General features: G+C 40.1%; 1 protein-coding gene across 1 annotated transcript in view; it reads left to right on the top strand.

The window, feature by feature from the left end:
* Positions 1 to 5740: 5740 nt before the first annotated feature.
* ITGB7 (integrin subunit beta 7) overlaps positions 5741 to 12840 on the top strand; it is an 887312-nt gene continuing 880212 nt past the window's right edge. Inside the window, exon 1 of the mRNA XM_078687492.1 lies at positions 5741 to 5818. Coding sequence (XP_078543618.1) covers positions 5796 to 5818 — 23 coding nt within the window. The 5' untranslated portion in view covers positions 5741 to 5795. The remainder of the gene's footprint in view (positions 5819 to 12840) is intronic.

Genomic DNA, 12840 nt, shown 5'->3' with positions numbered 1-12840 from the left:
CGGGTCAATGGCAGTGGCTGGGGGGGATCGGGAGTTCTCAAACGTTTTTTACGATCCAAAATATTTCTTTAGAGGAGTTGGAGGACGATTGAATTTTTTCCTCGTAGTAGGCAGCCTGTGTTGCTTTTAGTGCTGCTTTGTAGGAGGTAATGGATGCTCTGTAGGCTAATTTTTTCTTGCTTGCAAAGTCTTTCCTCCATACTCTTTCTAATCTTTTGCATTGTTGTTTCAATTTGCGAAGATCGGGGGTGAACCAAGGGGATTTATCGGGTCCAATTGTTTGTAGACAGTTTGTTCTGGGCAGAACTACATCTAGTGAATTCTCAATCCACGTGCAGAACTTTCTGTTGGCAATTGTGGGATCAGGGTCGTGTGTGGGTATGGTTAATTTCAATTCCCGGGTCCAATCCTCAACACTTAGTTTGAGCCAGTGGCGAGCTTGGATGCGGGATGCCAATAGATGAGTACGCAGGGGGGGTGAGTGCCATAAAAAGGGACTAGGACGTGTTCTGACCAAGGGAGGGGGATGGGCTCCTTCCCTTTTAATTCTACTATGTTTAAAAAAATAGGATCAAGAAGATGACTCTTCATATGAGTGGCTTGATGAATCTTTAGGTGCAGCTGGTAGGCTGTAAGATCATGGGTGAGGTCATCAGCCACTTTATCTAAAGGGTCATCAAAATGCAAATTAAAATCCCCAAGAAGATTAAAATTGGGTGACGCAGTAGCAAGGTTTAGGACAGTTTTAAGTAGCGAGCTGCAGAATTGTCCTGGTGCTCCTGGTGGGCGGTAAAGAAGAATGCCAGCAAAAGTAAGTGAGGAGGGAAGTTGGATGGAGAATAGGGCATTTCCGCAATCTAGCAGGGGACTATGTAGGATGCAGCAAACTAGATAATCTTTATGAACAATAGCGATCCCTCCGCCCTTACTACAAGTTCTATCTAAGCGCTAGATCAGGTAGCCCGGGGGGAGTGCTTGAACAACATCAGGGTCTGAACTGGGCAATAACCAGGTCTCCGTAAAAAACAGAACATCTAGTTTTGTATCTTGTAGCAATATTGAACTTTCCGCGGCGTGTTTAGGCATGGACCTGCAATTCAGCAGAGCCATCTTGACCTGGTTCCCTGCCGGTGGGTGGCGACTTGTCATTAGAGGCATTTTATAGAGGCAGTATGGACATTTCTCTTGCGGTGTCTCCATGGGGATGGAGTGACTGCAAATTAGGTTAGAGGTTTCCCTCATTTGGAACAGCTTTTCCCTAGAGTATCTGAGGGGGGCTGAGGAAGGTGATGCAGAGGTTCCGGGCCCTGGGTCTGGTCTGGCGCTGACGGACGCAGACAGGCTTGTCTTCGGCGCTCCCACTGTGCGCCCGCTGCACACGTCCGCTGCGCACTCCGCTCTGCATTTGATTTTATGTGGTGGGGAGAGGTGGGGACTAGACCGCCAACCCTCGCAATACCGGAAGAAGCCTCCCTCCACTAAATCGGGATTAAGACCCGTGGTGGACCGGGGAAGCAACCAGAAGGGTTTGTTCGGCAGAGACTCAGTGAATCAGGTAATTCCTCAAAGTAATTAAAAGGTTTAAAAGAAATTATTTTGTTAAAAAGGTTTTTGTGCACAACATCGAAATAGTGACAATCAAAAATAAGTAAAAGCAAGCGTCGTCAGCTAGCGCTAGGCAGTGTAACAGCATAACCCAAGTGCAATGCAGAGTATTTGTAAAGGAAAAGTGCATTGACCAAGCTTCCAAACATACAACGCCGTTAGAGAATGTGGAAATGTAATACGTTTCACTATGTGCTGGAAATATGCATCCTCTAGGGTACGTATATGCTGCGTCTAAATATTACTCAAGCGTGCATACATCTTTTCAATGAAGCCATCACTAATGCATACTCAAATGAACTGGTAAACAAAAAGGGGGCTACTCACAAAGGTAAACTTACACATCAATAAATCTACACTTGTAAGTTTACTCTAACACTTTGGAGTAACTTTACTACTTTAGGATATTCACCATTTACGAGTGTAAAGGTACTCAAAAGTGTAGACATACATTTCCCTACCCACTAAATTCAGGGGTGGAGTCTAACTTACAAATGTTAAGTTGTGGAGTCTTACTTACTAGAGTAAAGTTAGCACTTTTCACACGTAGGCGAATTTCTCTGCCACTGGGGCAGAACTTTCCTTATGGCAAAGTATGGTGAAAAGTTTAAATATTATTAATGTTGCAAAAAATATTTGTAAGTAATTTATTAATGTTAATTAATTGTGCATATGTATTTTAAATATACAACAACATAAAATATGTTACATTATTAACTTAATTTTAAATTTAAAACAATGCATTATGAATATATTAAATTAAAATAAAATACAATTCTTTTCGTGAAGTTTAAATGAAAAAGTCAACTAAAGTAAACAGAAAGAGAATCAAGTATTACAAATTATGAAAAGTGGTATAAAGAATTCATCATCATCATCATCATTAAGCTTTATTTCGACTGTTCAAGTCATAAAAGCTGCACAAAACCTACATAGTAAAAGACAGTTAAAAAAGAAAAGAAGAAGAATTCAAACAAGGCAACCCACAATAGACATGCAAAAACATATGTCCCAAAATTGTGATTTGACAGCAAAGTACCTGCATGGCTAAAACATGTTAGACATCATAAAATATTTTGTACATTTAAAAAAAGATTCAATAATTAAAAACAAATATAGAATATAAAAACTAGTAAAAGATGATGAAGCATCTAGCAGAGGATGTCACGGGGTAGACCTTAAGGTCCACCCCTAGCAATCAGGTTATAAAATCAATGTAGAATAAAGTGCGTGTGCAACGTCTCAAAGAAGTGGGAGTAACCTAAGTTTAGTCACTCTACTCAAAGGGCAACTCAAACTACGGGTCAACCTAGCCATTACTAAGATGATCCCACATGTGCCTTCCTTCTACTACCGCACATGTGGCTTGGGAATTAATATTAGCTACATTATATTGCTAAGAAAAATTTTGCATATATTTATAAAATTCAAAAGGTCATTAAAATCTTTTTAGGCGAAATGTAAAATAAGATTTATTTACATATAACTTTTTAAAACACATTAAATTAAATGTATTCATAGTTTTAAATCAATTAAATACGTTATTTAACTTTATTTCTAATGGGGTGTTATTTTAAATCCCTCCCTCCATTATTTTCCATTGGCGGGTTATCCAGTACCTGTGAGTGGCCATGTGGCCATGTGAGGGGCTATGTGTGGTGCAGTTCTTACTCCATCTCTGAGTTGGTGTAGATTCACAATTTATTTGGGTCCTTTTAGCCTGTGGTAATTGCAGAACTGCAGTCTGTAAAGAGCAATGTGTGTGCATGCAAGTCCCTTTCTAAACCTACATCAACCCTTCTTTAATCCTCTCTTAACCACTTACCCTCTATTAGTAAGTATTGCCCATTTTTCATCCACTGCCTCTGTCGCTCGCACATTTATTACTAAAATGGATACTTTTGCGTGTGGAGATTTCGCACTTGGGGTGGAGATCTTCGCACATAAAAGGTATGAGAGAGGATGGGGGAGACTTTGCATGAATGTATGTGAATAGCATTTTGTATTATTTTTGAATAGGTCCCAATGTGTTTAAAGTGCTAAAATGAACTTACTGTGAAACATTTATATGTATAAAGTTGGACTAGAAGGTAGTGTTCAATGGTTAGAAAAAGTCATTGGTCGGGTCCCTTCAGGTTCTACTGTAGCTCTACTTAATCATCCGCAAAATGCAGTTTGTGAATAGGACCCCAAACTGTGCTTCTCAAAGTTGACATAGTAAACAGAGATTCTATTGATGATATCTGTTTAGCAAATTATCTGCAGGGCTGGAGAATAATATCAATGTGCTGAATATTTTGTGATGAAAGGTGAACGGCCGATGGATATTTAGTTGTGAAAAAGAAATAGAATAAAGTTGTAGTGTCCTTTAAAGCTGCTAGAATTTGTGATGATTTTATTTTCGTTTTCCACATAGAAAAGGTGTTACTTACACAGCTATAACAAAGCCATCATCTTCCATGACTTGTGACATAACTCAATCATCTGCTCTATGCTTGATCATGTCACACACACCCCAGCTCATCTCAGATTGTGAATTGTTGCCAGTCCCTGCTTTGGTGTTGAACCTGGGGAGACACGACCACTGACTGTATCTTAACAATGAAAGCTACTTTGTAGTTGATTTGCCTAATTTCATGCATATATATATAAGTTACACAGTAAATTCAATATTAGCACGGTAAACACATTAGGGGCTATTCAAATTGTATTCTATAGTATGTTTAGTAGAACTACAATACTACTACTCATGTATTCATGTACACTGCACTAGACCGCTGCCTCTCCTATCTTTTATGTAGGAAGATCTCCATCCTGACTGAGAGAGATCTCCACACATATATACCTTTTAGTAGTAAATGTTGGCGAGAAGTAGGAGTGCTGTAAAATGTTGAATGCTTACTACTAAATTAAAATGTTTATGGAGGGATAGGGAAGAACATACACCCACCCACAAAAGAGTAAGCAGATTCCTATTCCAAAATTCTAAAGCTACAACAGCCACAAAGCTCCCAAAACAGTAGTAAATGTACTCCAGCTCAGACCTAGAGTAAGTCCGGCCCAACCAATCACCAGCCACTTGTACTGCAACACACTCCCATCGACGAAAATAATGGAGGCAGAGATGTAAAATAACACGCCATAGAAACTGATGTTAAAAAAACATATTAAGTTCGACTTTTTATAAGTATCTGCATTAAATGTAATGGTAAAAAACAAAATTGATAAATAAAAAAGAACACATTACTACAAAATATTGTAATAACCTTTTTGAATTTAAAAATAAATATAATTGTATTACTTTAATAATTAAATTACTTAAAATTAATTCTACACATAACTCATGGTAATGCCTGCAACACAATAAATAAATATAAACGTCGTACTCTAGCTGGTATTTTTTTAAATACATATTAAAAATTAAAATGAAATGTAATATATTTAAATTAATTAAATATATATTTTCAATTCAATTCAATGTTTTGTTTTCCTCTACATTTAAAAAACAAGTAAAATTAATGTACCTCCTTATTTAACATAAAAATATTTGTAGTAATTTTTTTTGTTTAATAATTTTTTTACATTTTCTCTACAAAGGAATAAGTAAAACTTGGCTCCGCCCCCTGTTTTAAGGGGTTGGAGACATGCATGTCTACACTGTGTACTAAAAATCCACTCGAAACCAGTGAACAGCCAAAAGTGGTAAATTAAGTATAAAGTGTAAGAATACATTAACACATGTAGTTATACCCATGTGTACATTAATTAGCCGTTGTGAATATGGGCCATTAGCATCATTCTTCACTTTAAATATGTGTTACACGTATACACTTTCAACTGCATACAGACTTGGAGCTCTGTACGTGCTAGTTGGTGCACACAAACCCACATACATACAACTGAAGGAGGAAGACGAGGCTTTCCTAAGTTCTAAACATAAGCAGTAGTTACACTGTCTCCTTTTCTCAACCTACTCCTCGAGCCAGCCCGCCACCCAAAGCAGGCTCTTATGAATCACTGTCTGACATCTCTCCTCCACTTCCTTCCCCATGCTTGCATCAGTGGGCGGAAGCGTTTTTTGGTTTAGGGGTTTCTAGTGCTCATTTCCGTCATCAGAAAAGACAAAAAAACCATGCAAATGTCATACATTCTAAAGGAAGAGAAGAGAAGAGGCCGAGCGCTCGCAGGAGATGGGCAGAAACAAGCAGCGAAGGTATGCTCTGCACGGAAGGGCCTTCGATTAGACCCTCTCGCTACTTCTTTTATTTTAAAACCTTTATTTTTGAGTTTTAAATTAAATATATCGATAGCAGTAGTTGAAATATAAGGCACAGCATAGCGGGCATATTACTGGATAATACATTAACAAGTAAGCATCCCTCCTTAATGACATCAGAGAGCCAAATGGGGCAGATTCACAAGCCCCTTGCACCACTTTTACGTCACTTTTAACATGGGAAAAGTGACGCAAAAAGGCTTGTAAATCTGCCCCTGTATCTCTTCACACTTAAGGCACGGCAATAGGTTCCCCCTCTCACTGGAGCTTATTGGCAAGCCTCTTGCGTCGCCGTTACGTCACCTTTACCCATTTTAAAAGTGACGCACCGGTGGCGCAAGGCCAGGGCCTTGTAAATAAGCCCCACTATTTCTAACCCTCATGTCTTCTCCAGACACGTTTATCCTCTTCGTTCCATCCTTCTGCGTGACCTGCTCTGAGACACAATGATAATTATATCTACTGTATACGGTGTCGATTTCAAGGTCTCGTGGGCCTGGGGCAGGGGACTGGGGCTTCAGCCCTGTTTACTGTGTTTTTCAGGCCGTGACTGAAACTGAGATAATCCCAGCCCCAGGCTCCATGGAGCGCAGATGTGCTTGTGTGCAGACAAAGGCGTCTTAACCTAAGGAGGCTCACACAAGAGATATTGCATTACAGTTCCCAAATCAGATCTCCAGCAATGAGTGTGTAATGTCCACCGAACAATGAAGTACACTTGCTTGGGTAAGGGCGTGGATTAATAGGTACCCCAACCTCCAGGTTTGAAGCCAGCTGTGCACGCTTCCATTTGTACCGTGATTTAGAAGATTATGCCCAGCCAACAAGGAAACATGTTCAAAGACATTTAAGACTAGAAAGAATATCTGGGGGGAAAAAACAGAAACCATTCATGTCAGATAATGATTTGCTAAACTTTGAATAATCATCTATTTGGAACTGCGTGTGTTTTATAGAACTTGAGTACGAAGAGGGAAGCTCTTTACAAAATTAAACATTTACCCAATGAAGTCATCATTCAGTGAATTTCCACTAGGACCCAGATTGTGCATCGAGCCCAGAAAACAGATGTTTGCCTTAAGAAACCATGGGTGGGTCGTTTGAGAGCAAATTACACTTGTTTGTTGAGATACAAACTCTGGAACTAGGTGACCCGGGCAGAAATGTTGGCTCTCTCAATGGACTAAACTGTTTTTTTCTGGACACATCTCTTAATGTCTATGTCTATGCACTTTACATAAAATTAATTATATAATGCAAGCTATACATTTAAGACTGCCTTGAAACAATATTGTTTTATTTGTAAACTAGAGAAAAACACATTCATTTGCACTGCGGAAATGCACAGTTTACCTAGAGATTTCAAACTGGCTCATTTGTGGGGAGCGGTTCATCCGATACTCTTTTTATCAGACATGCACCAGTCTATGGGATCCTCAGCAGTGATGACAGCAGCTGCCCACTGTCTCCTAGTTTGTATTTGTGGTCGTCAGTTGTGTTGTCAGTGATAAGGTGGCTCACTGCTACGATCAGGAGATCCACCTTTTAATTCCACTGCATTTCTAGGTTGCGGTGTACGTTTGAGGCCCAAACGAGGTACTCCCAAATACAAGGTGGAGGAATTGGATGAGTGCCTCAGCAGGGACTTCAGTGCCTTTGTTACACATTTGGCTCCAAATGAAGGAAAGCAGCAGTCCTCCTAAACCGTTTGCACAATAATATATACAGTAATAAGTAAAGGAATAATTTGTGCCAGCAACGCAAGGTGCCTCCTAAGAGAAAAAAAACCCTAAGAGTTTGATTTAGAGTTTGTCTAATGGCTATGCCGTCTGCCTTATTACAAGAGCTTTAGGATATAATAGGTGTAATAAGGTGCACAGTATATATGTCATGTTTGTGACAATGTACCTGCCCGCCAAACTCTAAATCAGGCCTGCGGAGATTTGTGCTACGGCAGAAATTGACTAGTTTCATAAATGATGTACAGTACCCACAGTTATTTTGCAACCCCTAATATGCACATTCTGTTCATTAGCAAGGGTGAGGAGACAATATGCTTGTGGAGGGAGGATGGATGGTGGATTATACACATTTAGTTTGACCTCTGGATCGCTGGACCGATGTTGGGCCAGGCTTGGAGACCATAGCAGTACCACTCATGAAAAGGGGACAGAGCATGGCAGCCCATGACACAAACAGCAACAAAAGCACTACTCTTGAGAACTTGCCCAGGGCTCAACCGGTAACCCATCAATCAAGGCCTGTGCTTAGTGCTGAGGTCCATTAAACTCTTGCATGGTGAAGGAAGAGCAGTTACGTAGAGACAGACGTCCAGGTCCTCAGGTCCTTGTCGCCAGGGTCCGAACAACAGTATATCGGGGGCTAGAGCTGTCCCACCACTGCAGTGAGCTAGTGCAGCATTAACAGCGTATACCCAAGGCGGGCGACAGCGTCACCTAATTTCAAAGCATTCTTGGTAAGTCAGTGTTATTTGTAGACTGCCCAGCTCAGCAGCTAACCCCAACTCTCCACAGAGTCCCAGGTAGGTCAGGTCGTACTGCCCTGTCTCCAACTTGTAAAACTAGTAATAGCTCCACTGGCTTGAACATATAAGTGCCGTGAACCTGAAAGGACAGTTCTTGTCTTATATGAACTGAGTAACTTGAAAAACAGCCCTTCTACCTAAACGGAGATACTATCAAACCTTTTTAAGATTGTGGACGGTTCGTCTGTAATGCCTGTAAGAATCCCGTAGCCTAACATACATCGCTGCTGTCGACATCTAAGGCGATAAGAGGTGTGCAGTCTGAGGGATAGCTCTTTTTTCTAAAACATGAGTGGGTGAGTAGAAGATCTTTCTGAGTAGAAGATCTTTGTAAAGTGACTTAAATGTTTTGCTATCTGAAGAATGAACGTGGAATGTCTTGTGTAACCTTGGCTATTCTGTCTGAATGCTGAGTGTAACCCAAGTATTAGGTCTTCATGTGAGATCCAAATCTGAGAAGCTGTTGTGAAAGCTTTGAAATCTCCAAATATAGGTTTCCTTACTGGGGTGTTAGTTGATGGGATCTGTGTTGTCAAATGCTGCAAGTCAAAAGCAGGAATGCACACAGACTATACTCTTTAAGGAAGACAAAAATTGTGGAGTAACTGGAATTCAGTAACCTTAAGTTGCATCATTCATGACCAGGAAGCAAGGGTGCTACAGACCTTATACTTTACCTCCTCATTTTTTCCGTTTGCTAGTAAGTGCTTCGATATTTTCAGAAGTAGCTCTTGGTAGATAGTTTTTTCACGTACCATCGGCAAAGTGGTAGACTAAAATTGGCGAGCCCTGTTAGTTGTGGTGGGCTCGGTGGGTTGCATACCAATACCCGGGGAACTACTAGGCCTCTGTACATTTGCGTTTGGTGAACCATAACTAACATTGAATTGTGTTTTTAGTGAGATTTGTGGTTTTTTTACTGTAATGTACTGCATTTACCTATCATGTACCCGTTTCACGCTGCACAAGTCATTCAGACATACATGGCGGGTGCTGGGCAGTGTCCCCCACCAGGGTCTTCACTAAACCACAGCCTTTACTATCTTACTATTGTTTTTATTTTTTGGCGCTTGTTTATAAATGCAATCTAAAGTGATCATGATTAATTTCACTGTGGCAAATTTGCTATTTGATTCAGTTTTTACACTCATTCCATTCCTGTGAGTGCCTCATAGCACTCTCCTGGGGTCGAGCAAATCTCCGAGTGCCTCCCCCTGGCTGTGGATTTTTTTTCCACAGACACAATTTAAAGATTTTGATCAAAATCGTTAACTGCAAGACAATGGAAAAAAAATCACAAATTTAAATGGTCAAGATATTCAAAAGTGGTAGCCCATTCAAGTCCACCCACCACCTGTTTAAAGCAGATATCTAAAAAACAACTGAACAGTATGCCAAAAAAAAGCACACTTTTTGAGTCCCAAGTTTTGTGTAAATCCATTCAGGGGTTTTTGCTGCAGCTGTAAGCAAAATTTCCTATGGGAGCGAAAATTGGGAAATACATCTTTTTTGACCCGTTAACTTTTTTTTCTCTAGAGGGAACAGCATTGGCATAAGTTATATGACTTCCAGATCCGGTGTGGGTCCGTTCATATGGCCAAATTTATAGACAAATCAAAAAACGCCTTTTTAATGGAAAGTTTAGCTGAACCATAACTCATTTTACTCAAAGTAGGTGGTAAATATATGTGTTAAACACCACAGAATTAACAATTCTCATTCCATGGGTCTTAACTCACAATTGCACAGTACTGGGAGAATTTACCACATGGTAATGGTGTATTTGCTGTAAATCTGCCCCTGTACTATATAATTCGTAATTGTGGCCTAGGCAACAGTGTAAACAATGAGGTCATAAAGGATGAAGTTACCTTTACTCAATTACTTTTACTTGATATTATGAAACAGTCTGTAGATTATTGTGGATACCCTGCTACATGATGGCAGAAACGTAAACTGCTTATAAACCTTCTCTACACATACACACATCTGCACCAGTGACCTTCGTGAAAAAAGGGTCAACAGGTGTAAGTTTTGGCTTTACTTAGGGACTTGGAAGGAAGACAATCGAAACGGGAACAAGTCTATGAAATAAGATTAACTGAGTCACTAAGAAAGTAACATTATCTAACACCCTGGCTCTTTCCCATTCTCAACTATCCCCCTCAATGTCGACTAAGGTGCAAATTCGCTTTTCAGGGCAAACAGGATTTGTGGACAAAATGGCTATCCAATGGGGCGCAAACCTAGCGGTTGCGAAGCCTCCTCTTACCTGCAACCGTCTTCCCAATGGAACACGCGTCCTCTGATCACGTGCCCCTGGGGGGACTGCCCACTGTCTAGCCTCCCTTGCCGCGTCCCTCCGGCGTGTTAGAAGCTCCGACCGCTAGGTTTTAGGTGAATTTCGAGTGAAGAATTGGAACCCCTAACAGCCCTGAAGAAGTTGCGTGATGATTCAGCAACAAAACATGTTGGCAGTACAGAATTGATTATGGTTTGATGTAAACCATTTTTAATTGGGGAAGCTTGCAGCATTCAATAAAGCTGTGTCAGGCCAGCAAGCTTCACTGTTTTTTAATGGTGAGAATTACATTTTCAGATTCTCACATGGGTCCAATGGGCACTTATAGAAACACTAGGCACTGATAGTCTACTTCTATCTAAGTTTCACTATCACTCTTTACTATATTGGTTTGAGATTCTCCAAAAGGAGAATACACACTTATCTTTTATTGACACAGAGAGAGAGTAACCTATGATGATAAGTGGGTATGCTGGTGAGTACCAGCCAGCAGCCCCTTTGGTGTTACTACCGTGAGGTACTCTCTCTCGTCTCTCACACTTTAAAACATTTCCTTTGGTCATCTTTTGGTGGGATTTAGCCTTTGATGGTTTTTATGATATTGATTTGGTACACCATGACAATGTGAGTAGTGTTAGGGAACACACTCTAGGGAATTGAGAAGAATATTGAAAACCCTTTCAATTGTCATATTTCGAGGATTGGGTGCAGCATAGGTGAGGCCATTTGTTGTTTATAATACTTTGAGTGGGGGGCGGCCTTACCTTTTTTCTCCCCCTGTGACTCCTATTGTGTTGGCATGCACACAGCTAGGCAGCCCCCACACCTCCAGGAATGACTGCTTCCCACAACCAGAATGGAAACAACATTCAGAGCAATGAAAACTAGTTCATTTGATGCAAAGAACTGTTAACAAAAACCATGTCCAGCTATTGTAGATCTGGCAACTTAAACAAAACAGCAACAAAAACCAAACAAGCATTGGCATAGCCAATAGGTCTCGCTTTTTTGACCCCATAAGCATTTAGTTATGCAGCAGAATATCCTTGGTGCAACAACACCAACTGTTGCACGGCTGAACACTTATAAGGTCCCAAATGCGAGACCTATTGGCTATGCTAATGCTTGTTTATGAAGTTGCGGGTTTGTCATTGAAAAAAACAGCACAAAAGCAAAGGAGCAAGGACAGAAAAGGCATTTTTCCTGAACTTTATATAGGAGTATAACCATTCTAGCAGATATCAAGTTGAAGCAGACTTTGGAACTTTAGAGAATCACAAATTTGTTGAACCACATATTCTGATTGTCCTTAACCCAACACTGGTGGAGGTTCAGATCAAAGTCAATGATCAGGATCAGAAATATATGACTTCAGTTCAAGGGGATAAAAGACATGGTGAATCTTCCAAATACAAGGCAATTTTAATCGAAAGGCAGGAGGACTGATCTGAGGAGTTATCAAAAACAGTAACAAAAAAACTGTACTTGAAACTGGACTGGCAGTGAATGAACAGGCACTGAACGGAAAGACAAACACACTTTCTTTCCAGGAGCATATGAAGAATTGATTTATCAGCATATTTCTTCATCTTAGATTTGAAATGCATAAACTTTCAGAAACAGTTGTCTATGTTTCTTTCAGTGACCCAATTACTCAGTGACCACTGGAACCAAAGGATTAATGTGAAATGTGGGAAAATATTCAGTTGAAATCTTGCATAAAAAACAAAAAAAACAATGAGTTTGTCTGTTAAAAATTGGTTTGTTGGTTGACTGGGGTGTAAACCTAAGTCAAACAGCAACCACAATCCTTGTCAGGTTAAGTGTCAGGCAAACTCTAAATTAACCTTTGCTCACCCCTCTTGTAGCTTGGCACAGAGCAGTCAGACTTATCTTAGAGGCAGTATGTAAAGTATTTGTGCAACACATCAAACAGTAAAGCAGTGAAAAAAAGCACACAAAAAGATACCAGAGCAAGTTAGAAAAATAATCCTGAATGTAATAAATAGAACAAGACCAAAACGCCAAAATTCAATAAGTAGAACTTGATATATTGATTTGTAAAGGTTATAAGTAAAAATAGTGCAAAGAATCGTAAAGTGCTAAAACGGG

This window comes from Lissotriton helveticus, chromosome 1_1 (genome assembly GCF_964261635.1).
Source record: "Lissotriton helveticus chromosome 1_1, aLisHel1.1, whole genome shotgun sequence".
NCBI classification, from domain to species: domain Eukaryota; kingdom Metazoa; phylum Chordata; class Amphibia; order Caudata; family Salamandridae; genus Lissotriton; species Lissotriton helveticus.
Note: the sequence above shows the minus strand (reverse complement) of the source record. Positions and strands in the feature narration are given on the sequence as shown.